The sequence below is a fragment of the Castor canadensis genome, chromosome 8, assembly GCF_047511655.1.
Source record: "Castor canadensis chromosome 8, mCasCan1.hap1v2, whole genome shotgun sequence".
In the NCBI taxonomy this organism is placed as follows: Eukaryota; Metazoa; Chordata; class Mammalia; order Rodentia; family Castoridae; genus Castor; species Castor canadensis.
Window position 1 is genome coordinate 92,506,660 of NC_133393.1, and position 13,843 is coordinate 92,520,502.

Sequence of the window (13,843 nt, forward strand, 5' to 3'; positions counted from 1 at the left end):
TGGATGAGTAGATGAAAAAAATGTAGTATATAAGATTGAATAACAAAAAAAGAAGGAAATTTTGTCATTTGTGATACATGCATAAAAATGGTCAACATTATATTATGTGAAATTAGCTGGGCACCATGAGATAAACAATCTACCATCTCACTTATATGTGGAATCTAAAAAAAGTCAATTTCACAGAAACAGTGGGTAAAGAAAGAAAGTTGAGGGAAACAAGAAGCCAGTATGGGGTAAGGAAGATGTTGATCAAAGTATTCAAAGTTTCAGTCACACAGGAGAAATAAGTTTTAGTGATCCATTAGACTGCATGGTGATCATGGCTAATAATAATGCATGATGTACTTCAGAACTGCTAAAATAGTAGATTTTAGTGTTCTTACTAAATGAAAAATGGTAATTTGGAAAAGTGATGTACATGTTAGTGGTTGAGTCTTTCTGTAATGTATGCATACATTCAAACATGATTTTACCCTGTAAATATGAACAATTATATGAAAATAATCACTTGTCAATTAAAAATGAATAAATTTGCTAAAAAATTAAAAGCTAAATCCATGAGATAGGTGGGAAAAACACTGGAGTACAGGAGAGGAATCTCAGTAGTGATAGAAACAGATAAAAGGATGATAGTTATTCAGTTAAAATACTTTCTAATTACTGTTTTGACTATATCATGTATTTATGAGTTGTATGTAGGGATGAATCTCAATTTCCAGGCAATTGGGATTTAAAAAAATTTAGTTATATTTTTGTTACTGATTTTACCTTAATTTCTCCTTTACCAGAAAACATATTTTAAATGATTTCAGTTCTTGAAGTTTGTTAAAGTTTGTCTTATGACCCAACACATGGAAATTATTTTAAATACTGTATTTATACAAATTGTTATTAAATGCTAGTTAGATCATTTGTTCATTATGTATACAATTTTTGTTTGCTTGTTCTCACAGCAATTGGAGTTTCCCTTTATGATTGTAAAATTGTCTGCTAGTTTTAATTTTTATATATTTTCAAGTCATATGGCATAAATATACATACTCATAAAATTGTGATGTCACTTAAGGAGCAACATCTCCTTAAATGAATTAATGCTTTTGCCTTAAGGTCCATTCTTTCAGGGCTTTCTTTTGGGAAAAAAAAAATATATATATAATCTTAAAAAAGCAAGATAGTACTAAACTATACTAAATAAAAATACTACATCTCATTTATGAAATTGATATTTTTTAAAATGCTGAGATAGATGTAATGTATGCAGTGTGATTTCAATTATGTTATTTGTGACAGAGTATTAAAATGCTCATATCATACCAAATGCTATTGCATTATAGTATTAATTTGCATTTCTCTTAAGCTGACCATTTTTTTCATAAAACTGGTGCCATTTTTAGGCCTTGTTTTGAGAAATTTCTGTTCACATCTTTTGCTTATTTTTTATATCTGGATATTTGCTTACTTGCTTTTTAGTTGCTTCAGTACCTTATATGTTTTGAAAATTAGTCCTGTATCAAATCATTTATTCATGTTTTATTTACACTAGTAAGACATTGGAGAGAATCTAAATATTTTAAGGAAAAAATGGGATAAATAAATTGTTGCATAATTGAATGGTACATATTCTTTGGGCCTTAATATATTTCAAGCATGAAAGTATGAAATTACTAGAAGAAAACTAGGAAAATACTTTAAGACATTTGCATATGCAATAATTTTTGGATGTGACCCCAAAAGCTTAGGAAACAAAAGCAAAATAGAAAACATGGGATTACATAAAACTAAAAAGATTCTGCACAACAAAGACAAAATCAACAGAGTGAAGAAACAACCCATAGAATGAGAAAAAAAATCTTTGCCAATTATTCATCTAATTATTATTATTCTCTAATAATTCTCTGGATTTCATTACTATTTGTGGTTGCATCCCATTTTTCATCTCTGATTTTATTAATCTAGGTCTTTACTCTCCTCCATTTTTCCTGTTAACTAAGGTGTGTTAAACTTGTTAATCTTGTCAAATAACCAACTCTTTGTTTCATTGATTCTTTGTGTAGTTATTTTGGTTTCAATCTCATTGATCTTTGCCCTATTCTTTATTATTTCTCTTGTCTTTGATTTTGGTTTGTATTGTTCTTGTTTTGCATTTTTTTGTGTGTGCATCATTAGGTTGTTTATTAATTACAGATGTGTATGTTTTCATTTGCATAAGTACAATTGTTATAATTTCTATAATTTTTTCCCTTTCTTAGCAAGATTTGTTATACTGCTTTTCAATTCATTATAATCATTAAGAATGTTGTACAAATGATGAGAATTGTAGCACATTTTCTATTATGACATATTGATTTATATTATTTAAAATTCATTTTAGAATTTATAATAGCTGTTTAAGCTTTACACAAACACCTTGCTTAAATATTTCTTCATATTTTAATTTTTTAAGTAAAATATGTGGAATGTAAATTCTAGCAAGTGTAATCCTCATTGTGTTAATTTGCTTTTCCATTTCTGTGATAACAATATAGGGGACAAAGGATTTCTTTTGATCGACTGTTTCAGAGGCTTTAGTCCATGTCTGGCTGCCTCTTTTATTAAAGGACTTGGGGCAAGGCTGAAGAATCATGATGGAAAGAAATTACAGAGGATTGTTTATCACCACATGGAAGCTAGGTAACAGAGAGAGCCTGATAGGAATGTCCAGGGACAAGAGATATCCTTTAAAGCTGCCCTCATTTACCCACTTTCCCTGATAGTCATAGTATCCTAACAGTCCTTTCAGACATGAAACCATTGATTGATTAATACATTGATACAGTCAGCATCTTGTGATCTAATTACCCCTCATTAACACCACCATCTGTGAAGCAAGTCTTCAATACATAAACTCTTTTAGGGTTCACTTCATATTCAAACCCAATAAATTATGGAATTTTTTCCTTTGCTTTGATGTTTTAACTTAATACAATACATAGACCTAAATGATTTTGTTAAGGTATATAGTGGTGTCAGTATATGCACTATTTCAAACTGGTCCAAAACATGAGAAGAAAACACACAAACATGCACACATACATGATTCCTCAGAAAATATATGCATACCTTGAATGTATTATATATGAAAATACATATGTATCTGTATTCATATATATCAATGTATACTCACATTTTAGACAAGTTTGTTACAGAGTATACTTCCAAATATAAGCACAATTTAAAAATATATGCATTTTGGATACTGATATTCTCAAAGGAGCTTACTCTCCAGGGAAAATCAGAAACCTTGCATGTCCCTTATATCTAATTTATTTCTTTTCTATTTATAGCAGCAAGACATAAATATGTATATTATGTGTGTATTTATATGTATAAATACATTCATAGGTATATATATATGTTTATACATATCAGATTTAAAGATAATGGTAATATGTGTATGTATGTATATCAGGAGATTTGGGGATACATAAAATAAAATGTCTATTTAAGACTCCATAAAGTATATAATATTTATAGTTTGTGTTTATGAATGGACAAATAGCATGAAAATATGATATTATAGGGGCAAGAAGTAGAATTTCATGGGTTTCAAATGAATAAATTATTTTAATTTAATTACATGTCATTTAAAGATTTTCTAGGAAAACTGTAAAATGAAGAGGGGTGTTTCTACAAAAACTAAATAAAATCAAAGGATTATACTTTTAGTATACATTAAGTAAACCACACCAATACAAATTAGTTTTTCTACCTCTGTGGATAATTTTATCCTTGGAAAACTCAAAATAATAATTTAGCTGTAGAATAATTATTTTAAAAGATTTACTAATCAAATATCAGAAAGAAGCAGTGATAGAATAAGTATTAGATATATAATTATAATTGCATGAAAAATATATTAAACAAATATGCTTTAAACTGTAAGAAGAGAAAGGAATGAAAAGGACAGTGGGATGGCCTTGTTGATTGAAGCGGGTCACTGAAATGTCACTTTTAAAAAATTGCCCTTCAATGTGCTTCTAATTCATGACACAACATTATTTCATGTACTTGTGAAAAATATGGTCTTCCTTGCCATGTTCATGAAAGCTCGCTTGACTTGTTGATTCCTTAGGCTATAAATAAAGGGGTTCAGCATGGGAGCTACTGAGGTATTTAGCACAGCAACTCCCTTACTCAAAGTCACTCTTTCTCTGGCTGAGGGTTTAATGTACATAAAAATACAGCTTCCATAAGAGATGGAGATGACAACCATATGGAAAGAACATGTAGAAAAGGCTTTTGTCCTCTGACTAGTAGAAGGAATCTTTAAATTTGTTCTGATGATATATATGTAAGATAGAAATATTAATGCCAAAGTGAACATTAGAGTAAACACGGCAAAAGAAAACCCCATTATCTCTAGAATTTGGTGTCTGAGCAAGAAATCTGCAACAAGGGAAAATAATCACAGGCAAAATGGTCAATGATATTGGGCCTACAGTAATCAAGCTGTAAGAGCAACATGAGTGCAGGGAAGATAATTAAGAAGGAAATTATCCAGGAAGCAAAGACAAGCATTGTACAGACTTTTCAATTCATGATGGTCATGTAATGCAGAGGCTTGCAGATGGCAATGTAACGATCATAGGACATAGCAGCCAGAAGGTAAAATTCAGTGACTCCAAAGAGAATTAAAAAAAAATAACTGAGCTATACAGTCATTAAAGGAAATAGTTTTGTCTCCTGAAATAATGGTGCCCAGGAAATTGGGTATACTGACAGTTGTGAATGAAACTTCTAATAAGGAGAAATTCCTGAGGAAGAAATACATGGGGGTGTGGAGGTGGGAATCCAGCAGGGTGAGCATGATGATGGTCAGGTTCCCAGTGATGCTGAGCATGTAGGTGATGAAGAGGAAGACAAAGATCATCACCTGGAGCTTTGGATCATCTGACAATCCCAGGAGGATAAACCCTGTTATTTCTGTACGGTTATGCATTCTTCAGTTGCTTACTTATTTATTCTTTCCAAAGGTATAGGAGAAAGCAGAAAGAACAAAGCTGAACTGAGGATTAATCCAAATACAAGTGCTGAGCTGGAATGTTGCTGAAATAGTATGCCATTTCCACTTTCAGGGGACATTTGAAGTCATCTGATAGTAAGTTTTTAAATGAAATAATATTTCAATTCAATTAGTGTCACTTAAAGAAAAATTTCTAGAGAAACTGTAAAATGAAATTTCTATGAAAACTAAAAAAAATTAAAGGATTTTACTTTTAGTATATCGTAAGTAAACTGTACCATTATAAAGTGTTTCTTCTACTTCTGTGTATAATTTTTTCTTGGAAAAACACAAAAAACAATTTAGTTGTAGAATAAAAATTAAAAATTTTTATAATAAAATATCACAAGGAACAGTGGCAGAATAACATTAGAAATATAATTATAATTGCATGAACAATATATTACACAAATATGCTTTAAATTGTAAGAAAAGGAAGAAGTGAACAAGGAGAGTGGCATGGCCATGTTGATTGGAGAATGTCACTAAAATTTCACTTTTAAACAATGGCCTTTCAATATGCCTCTAAATCATGACACCACATTATTTCATGTACTTGTGAAAAACATGATCTTCCTTACAATCTTCAGGTAAGCTCGCTTGACTTGTTGATTCCTTAGGCTGTAAATAAAGGGGTTCAGCGTGGGAGCTACTGAGGTATTTAGCACAGCAACTCCCTTACTCAAAGACACTCTTTCTCTGGCTATGGGTTTAATGTACATAAAAATACAGCTGCCATAAGAGATGGAGATGACAACCATATGGGAAGAACATGTAGAAAAGGCTTTTGTCCTCTGACTAGTGGAAGGAATCTTTAAAATTGTTCTGATGATATATATGTAAGATAGAAATATTAATGCCAAAGTGAACATTAGAGTAAACACAGCACAAGAAAACCCCATTATCTCTAGGAATTTGGTGTCTGAGCAAGAAATCTGCAACAGGGGAAAATAATCACAGATAAAATGGTCAATGATACTGGACCTACAGTAATCAAGCTGTAAGAGCAACATGAATGCAGGGAAGATGATTAAGAAGGAAATCAGCCAGGAAGCAAAGACAAGCATTGTACAGACTTTTCGATTCATGATGGTCATGTAATGCAGAGGCTTGCAGATGGCAATGTAATGATCATAGGACATGGCAGCCAGAAGGTAAAATTCAGTGACTCCAAAGAGGATTACAAGAAACAACTGAGCTATACGGTCATTAAAGGAAATAGTTTTGTCTCCTGAAATAATGGTGCCCAGGAAATTGGGTATACTGACAGTTGTGAATGAAACTTCTAATAAGGAGAAATTCCTGAGGAAGAAATAGATGGGGGTGTGTAGGTCGGAATCCAGCAGGGTGACCATGATGATGGTCAGGTTCCCAGTGATGCTGAGCATGTAGGTGATGAAGAGGAAGACAAAGATCATCACCTGGAGCTTTGGATCATCTGACAATCCCAGGAGAATAAACCCTGTTATTTCTGTATGGTTACGTATTCTTCAGTTGCTTACTTATTTATTCTTTCCAAAGGTATAGGAGAAAGCAGAGAGAACAAAGTTAACTGAGGATTAATCCAAAAACAAGTGCTGAGCTGGAATGTTGCTGAAAGAGTATGCCATTTCCACTTTCAGGGGACATTTGAAGTCATCTGATAGTAACAATGATCTTTAATTTCTCTTTTTCAGAGAAAAACATTTTAATTAAGGCAGGTTACAAGTATTACAACTACCACAAGAAATAATCTTATCCAAGTTAGAAAGGGTATTGTCAAAAACAAATATACAAATAAACATAAAAAAAGTTAGTGAGGATGTGGAGGGAAAGGAATTCCTATACATTATTGGTGGGAAATAGATTAATACAGCCACTATGAAGAACAGTATCGAGATATTCAATGTCCTAAATATAGAAATACCATTCAATCTGGCTTTACAATTGCTGGGTATATATTCAAAGTAATGAAATAAGAACAAAAGAAACACCTACATTTTCTTGCTTATTGTGGCATTATTAACACTAGCTAAGATTGGAAATATGCACATGTGGCCAACAACTGAAAAAAGAAAATGTGTTATATATGCAATACATTATTTTCAGCCATAAAGTAGAATTAAATGCAGTGATTTACAGCAAAATGAATGGAAATGGAGGACACTAAGTTAAATGAAATAAGTCAAACACAGAGAAATAAGCACCACATGTTCTAAAAGTGGAAGAATGATTACTAAGGAGTATGAAGCATGCAGATGGGTTGGAGAGAGTGGAAATAGGGAAATAAGATCTGATCAATATGTGTTGTACATACATGAAAATGTAACCCAGGATCCCATTAAAATGTACCATTAACATGTGGACATGAAAATCATAAATATTTTGTTATCCCAGAGCTTGAAGTGGTAGGGTAGGGATATGTAATCAGATATTTCTGACTCTAGTACTACATTTTAGAGACATGCCTATGAAGTGTCTTCCCAAATATGATAATTTTTGGTGTCATTGTCCCATCTTTACACAAGCTTCCATTTTTGCAAAAGTTTAAACACATTGAAAATTATCAAAATGGGAAGGATGCATTATTTTTAAAAAGTGATTGTTTTGTCCTTACACACCCATCACCTTTTAAAACATTGAACACATTTTCCAACTCTTGGTATTACTTCATTGGATGTCAGAAATACTGAAGCCATCTCCATGAGCAGTCTCAGATGACCTGGATGAAAGGGTGAGACAATAGAGAAAGCAATGTAAAGGAGGGAGGGAGCGTAACAGAAGGAAGTTAATAAGGTGAATATGGTTGATGTATTTCCTATAAAAGAATGAATATAGAATTTGTAAATCTTGAAATCACCATAAATAGGGGACTAAGATAGAAAGGAAAAAAAAGAGGAGATGAACCAATTTGGGTTACAATACATATATACATGGAAATATCACAAGAAGTCTCCCTGTTCGGCTATCTTAAATAAACAAAAATGTCATCATTTTACAAAAACAGAACAGGAAGGCAAAACAGGTCCTTTCTGGGGGATTGGTGCCAGTGGGAAGAGAAAGGATGTGGGGAAAGGGTGAACATAGTGCAAATATTGTATATACATGTATGTAGATTGAAAAATGAGAACTCTCAAAACTATTTCAGGAATGGGGTGAGGGGAGTAAAGGAGAATGGTGGAGGATGTAAATTCATGTATTATATATATGATATATTGTAAGAACTCTTGCAAATGCCACAATGTACCCCTACCACAACAATAACAAACAATAATATATAAATAACATAAAAACAGAGCAAGGCAAACTGCAAGTCTTAAATCTGATGTGTATTGCATGTGAATCTCCTGTAAAATCTTACTGTACATATGACTCATTTTCTAGACCTTTAGTCCTACTCAATGTAGTGTACTTTCTAATTTAATTTATATTATTTTTCATATTTGAAAATTGCTCCAGTAAGAGAAGTAAGCCATCTCCAAGAAAACTTGTGTAATAGTTTTATTTATTTATTTGGATTTTAAAAAATAAATATTAGTGCTCATACTTTTAAAAAATAAAGTTTGAGTGATATTGCGTTAGACATGGATATAGGAAAGAATGAAGATGTGTAATTTTGAGTACAATCTACTTACTAATTCTGAACAAATCAATCATCTGTGCTTAGTTTCCAAAATATGTAAGTGTAAACTTTGTACTCAATATCATAGGATAATGGTAAGCTTAAATAAATTGATGTATTTGAAACATTAGGAAAAGTACTTGACATTTACTGAAAGTCATGTAGAATGTGTTCAATGGAGAAAATGTTCCCTAAACACTGGTCCTAAACACTTTGGGATTAGCATGGTGCCCCATGTAAGGAGGTTGTGTCTTGGAAAAATAGTGTTAAATATATTATTTCCAAGAGAATTCCAAGAGCAATAATGAACCAGAAAAATTAAAAAAATAGGAGGGATTACCTGATTGTGCAGTACCAATCACATCAGGCAAGTAATTCTTAGCTTTGTTCTGTCATGCTGACTTCTCCCACCATGTTGAATCTGCCCGCTCACTATTATCATTGCCACCCAACGTGCTCCCCATCCTACTTCTCCCACCTTCAGCCAGAATGTGATCACTACATTTGAGTATGATAGATGTCCAGAGCACATCAACATTTCTACCAATGGTCAGTTTTTTCTATTATCCTTGTTAGAAATAACCTTTTTGAAAGTGATTGTGAAGCTTGTAACACGCACACACACACACTTACGCATAAGCTATCTAAAGATGCATACACACATATATATGACAAGCATTAGATGCAGTACATTGTAATGACATCTGAAATCACCATTTTCTCTATTTCCAGAACATTACAAATAACACCCATTACATAATGACCCAAGAACATTTTTCTTATTCTTCCAAATCCACCACACTTAGATTATGCTAAAATTTCCTGGGAAATCCACCATTGCTCTGTGCATTCTTTCAAGTTTAGACAGGATCTTATCTTCAAAGCTATTTACTTATGTTGTAAGAGGTATTCACATAATTGGCAAAATTTCTTTCTATTCAGCATATTTGAAACAAATGATATGTAAAGGAAATCACATTTAATTGGGATATACATATATATATATATATATATATATATATATATAATGAAAACTTAAACAATTATTTCTATGTCACATTCTTAGCGTGTTTGTAGTTTGCATTTTCCAATTAACTTTATTCCTGCTCAAGTAGTGTCATTCTTACTTCATCAGAATTTACTTTTGATTAAAAGCATAAGATCCTTATACACCCATGAAATTACAAAGTACCATCTCAAATAGATAAGATTTAGTTTCAGTCTCAACTTCCTAAAATTACTGACTGATATTGGAGACTGATATTGTAAAAATGTACATTATATTATTACTATTTCAGAGAGAAAAAGTATTAATGGACTATATTTAAACCTCATTTCAGGTTTATCCCTTATCTATTTTTCCTCTTACATTTTCTGATAGTTTTCATACTTGGTCTGAATAATAATACTGTAGCTATTTTTTTTACTTGTGATTAAAATTTCCTACCTGGAAGGTAGAATGAACTGTGAGGAAAAGTATAAATACGTACAGAAAGGATTTAAGAGAGCATCACAAAAATATGAGCATTTCTATAGCCAGTCTTCAAGGACCAAAGAAACATTGGTAGGTGATCCAATATAAAAAACTGACTGTGGTACACTAAAATTTTACTTGAAACTGTTTATGAAAATTCAGTGGATTGTATTCATTTGCAAATAAATTAGCCTTAATAAAAATTATCAAGGAATAGAAGGCAATGTTAAATGTGGTACATATGATCCATAGAGTCATAAATTATTCTAAGCATGTGTTTGTGGATGGGATGAAGGATATCTCAATCACTTAACTCATCAGTTCAGTTATTTTTGTTCCTCAATGAAGATCCATTCTTTTTCCTGGAAGAACATTGCTTAGATTAATCAGCTCTCATTCCTTTCTACCAATTTTATCAAAATTACTTCTTACTTGCATTCCAGAGAATCAGTGAGTGATTCCAAAGGCAAATTAACAATGATCCTTAATATATGTCAAATAAGATATCTATGTGGCATCATCAGGGCTTTCATTCTGAATACATCCCCAATCTGCCCTTCCCAAATCTGTAACATCCAATGAATATTAACAATGACCGTCCAAATAAATGCAGTATAATATGGCAATTTATTTGATGGCCAAGATAAAATAACTTTATTTTAAAGGACACATGAAGTAATAAGTATCAAGAGATGTTCCTCTGAGAATCTGGCATAAGGGACTTTTTACAATTCTATTGTATTTCTGGTGTGTATTTGTGTGTGTGTGTGTCTGTGTGCGTGCACATGTCAGAGCATATGTGTACGTGCTTTTTAATTTGATAATATTTATGTTGTACTAGGTGGACATTTCCATAGTAACTGAGTAACTTTGAACATCTATTTTTAATTTTTTTTTCAAATTTTCTGTTTATTCAATTCTCTCTTCCTCAATTAAACTTCATTAAAAGATATCAGAAAGTTTTATAGAGCATAGCTCCAAAAATAAAGTTCACTAATCCTGTCAGACTTTTTCTATTTATGAATTTGACAAGTTGTTTATACTTTTCAGGAAATAATAATTGTTTAAATCAATATGTGGGCAACATCTAGCTCAGCTTCATAATTATGGAAAATTTAACTTTTGGTACTGTTCAAGTCTTTCAGTTTATGGTTGATGACACAAGACTTCCTTCGAGAAGTTTTTTGGCTTAAATAAAGCAAGGAATCCTTAGGAGACCCCAATGAGTGGTTAGAAGACTTTTTTATTATATTTTTTAAACCATTTGTCTTAATTATTTTTGGTGACTTTTCCTAGAGAAATATGACTAATTTATATTTGTTATATTCAGTGATGATGGGCAGATTCACCTCTCAGCATTCATACCAGTGTATATAGAAACAAATCAAGGGAAGTCATACCACCAAGTCACATGCAATAACAGGAATACTCATATCTGAAAGAGTTTATGATAAATGTCTGCTCAAACCTCACACTTTCTGTTCGTTAACTAGAATCTATCATTTAAGCAAGGAAGGAAAGGAAATAAATTAATAATAAAATTATTGTACCAAAACACTGTTGATTTCTTATTCAGGATATTATAAATTCAATTTCCTAGTGCAAATAGGTTTTGCCATTAGAAAGGCTTAGCTTAAAAATACAAATAGGCCTTTTAATAGATTTCCAATTTGGATGAGTAACTTTAAGTTCAGTTTCTCTGCTTAAAATATAATTGAAATATTTCAATATATTGAAATATAATTGAAATATATTTGAGGATTAAATGAAATAATATAATAATTTTAACTGCATAAATTCTGTGACACATGGGCTTTAAGACTAGCTATATCAATTATTTTATTTTCCTTTTGATTGAAATTAATTCCCAATTTGGGGAAGGATATTCGTAGTGATGTGTTTATTAAATGTATGATTTAGCCCAGTGGCTAAAAACTTTCATACTTAACTTACTTATCCTTTATCACACACTTACAAAATCTTCATCTTTATTTCCAAATGAGACATTGAAATTCAGAGATTAACTTCTACTAACTCATAAAGCTGGAAAATGATATGTATAATCTTAAAATTAAAGTATGTTTAAATTAAAATTAAAATTAAAGTATGTTCCTGAGCTACCAGCTTGCAGGCTCTGCTGAGCTTATCTACCTGTAATCTTTCCTTTTTCTCTAATAAATCCTACTTTATATACCAAATATAAATAAATAAATAAATAATGTTCCCTGTAACACAGTACTACATAGCATGTATTTGATTAGAAACACAAAGACACAGAGACAATAATTTCCTGCTTTTAATCAACATAAAAAGAGTGAATTGATATAATAAAACAAAACATGTTAACAATTTTATAAAATTTAATTTCAAGTTGTATTTTAATAAATCCTAATTAATATGATAGAATTAATATCATTTAATTAATTTTGATTAACATTTGAACTGTGTAGTAGTGAATCAAAGTTGAAATTTGAGAGTTCTACTGCTTTCTGTATGTTCCACTTACCTTTCATTTTCACACAGTTTCACTAACACTCAGGTTAGAATGCTGAAAACATCAGCCAATGCCATTGCTGTAATCCAGGCAAAATAGCATTTCTTAAAAAGTTCCCTCTGTTCCACTAAACTAGTTTATTTCTTATTGTTAATGATTTAGCTTTCATCTTTCCATTTTATACAGTGTAGATATATTTCTTTGACTGTGGAGAATGGGGAAGAAGCAAAAATAGAAAATAGAAAATTATCAGAAGTTGTTTAAAAAATGTTTGCTATGTTTTCTACATAGATTTATTGGCTCAAGGGGATTAATTCAGTGAATCAAAATTGCCAAAAGGGGAATATAAACAAAACACAGAGGAATATAAAACACAATACACATAAACATTAAAATTGGAAAGGAAGCTTGGGGGACTGTGCCCAGTGAGAGACAGAACAAAATAATGACAAACAAATAACAACACTGTATGAAGGTTGTTTCCCTTTGGCATCCTTTTTTGAGACAGACATAGTGACCAAATACAGAAGTTTAATTCCTAATACTTACAAGTGTACAATGCTTCATAATATTTTCAAACTGGGAATCTACTGCATTGAACCACAACATACATTGACTGCATTATGGCTAGTCTCCCTCCTTCAAGAAGTTTTACTTCCATAATGCTGCTTAAGCTTGATACTTTCTCCCACACAATCTATCCCATACAACAGCAATGAGATAAGAAGAGTTTCTTCTTTTTACTAAGTAATATTATAATTTATAGGTCAACACATTATTATTAATCAGTACCTTTCATGAAGAATTAATTATATAGTGATGCTCATATAAGACAGTGTGCCTGAAAAACAACAATAAAATGTGTAGGACCTTAGCAAAATCAGGCAAAATACAAAAGTAGAGCAAAGACTCCTTTTTGCTTTTTAAATTAGGCTATTGTATTAGGTCAATGACTTTAGTCAAGTCAGTCAACTTTTCTGAGAATCAAGTTACTCATTTATGAAAAAGACACAAGCATGTTAATTAAGCCATATGAGTGAATGATAACTGAATTGCATATGTCATTCCACATACCTACTCCAAAAGATGGCAAGGAATAAGTGCTCTTCACATGAGAGTGTTTAGGAAATCCCTGTCAAATTTCTGGGTTAAATAAGAAAAATAGTGTCTACATATACTTATGTCTTTATTATTTTATTAATACAGACAAGCAAGAGGACATATAAAACC

General features: G+C 31.4%; 1 protein-coding gene and 1 pseudogene across 1 annotated transcript; both read right to left on the reverse strand.

The window, feature by feature from the left end:
* Positions 1–4,042: 4,042 nt before the first annotated feature.
* On the reverse strand, positions 4,043–4,981 carry LOC109680660 (olfactory receptor 6C1-like; annotated as a pseudogene).
* A 611-nt stretch (positions 4,982–5,592) lies between these two features.
* LOC109680655 (olfactory receptor 6C1-like) lies at positions 5,593–9,109 on the reverse strand. Its single transcript, XM_020155407.2, has 2 exons — positions 9,048–9,109; positions 5,593–6,532 (listed from the first exon to the last, which is right to left on the reverse strand). The coding sequence occupies exons 1-2, from the start codon at positions 9,107–9,109 to the stop codon at positions 5,593–5,595; spliced, it is 1,002 nt and encodes a 333-aa protein (XP_020010996.2).
* Between the last annotated feature and the right edge of the window lie 4,734 nt (positions 9,110–13,843).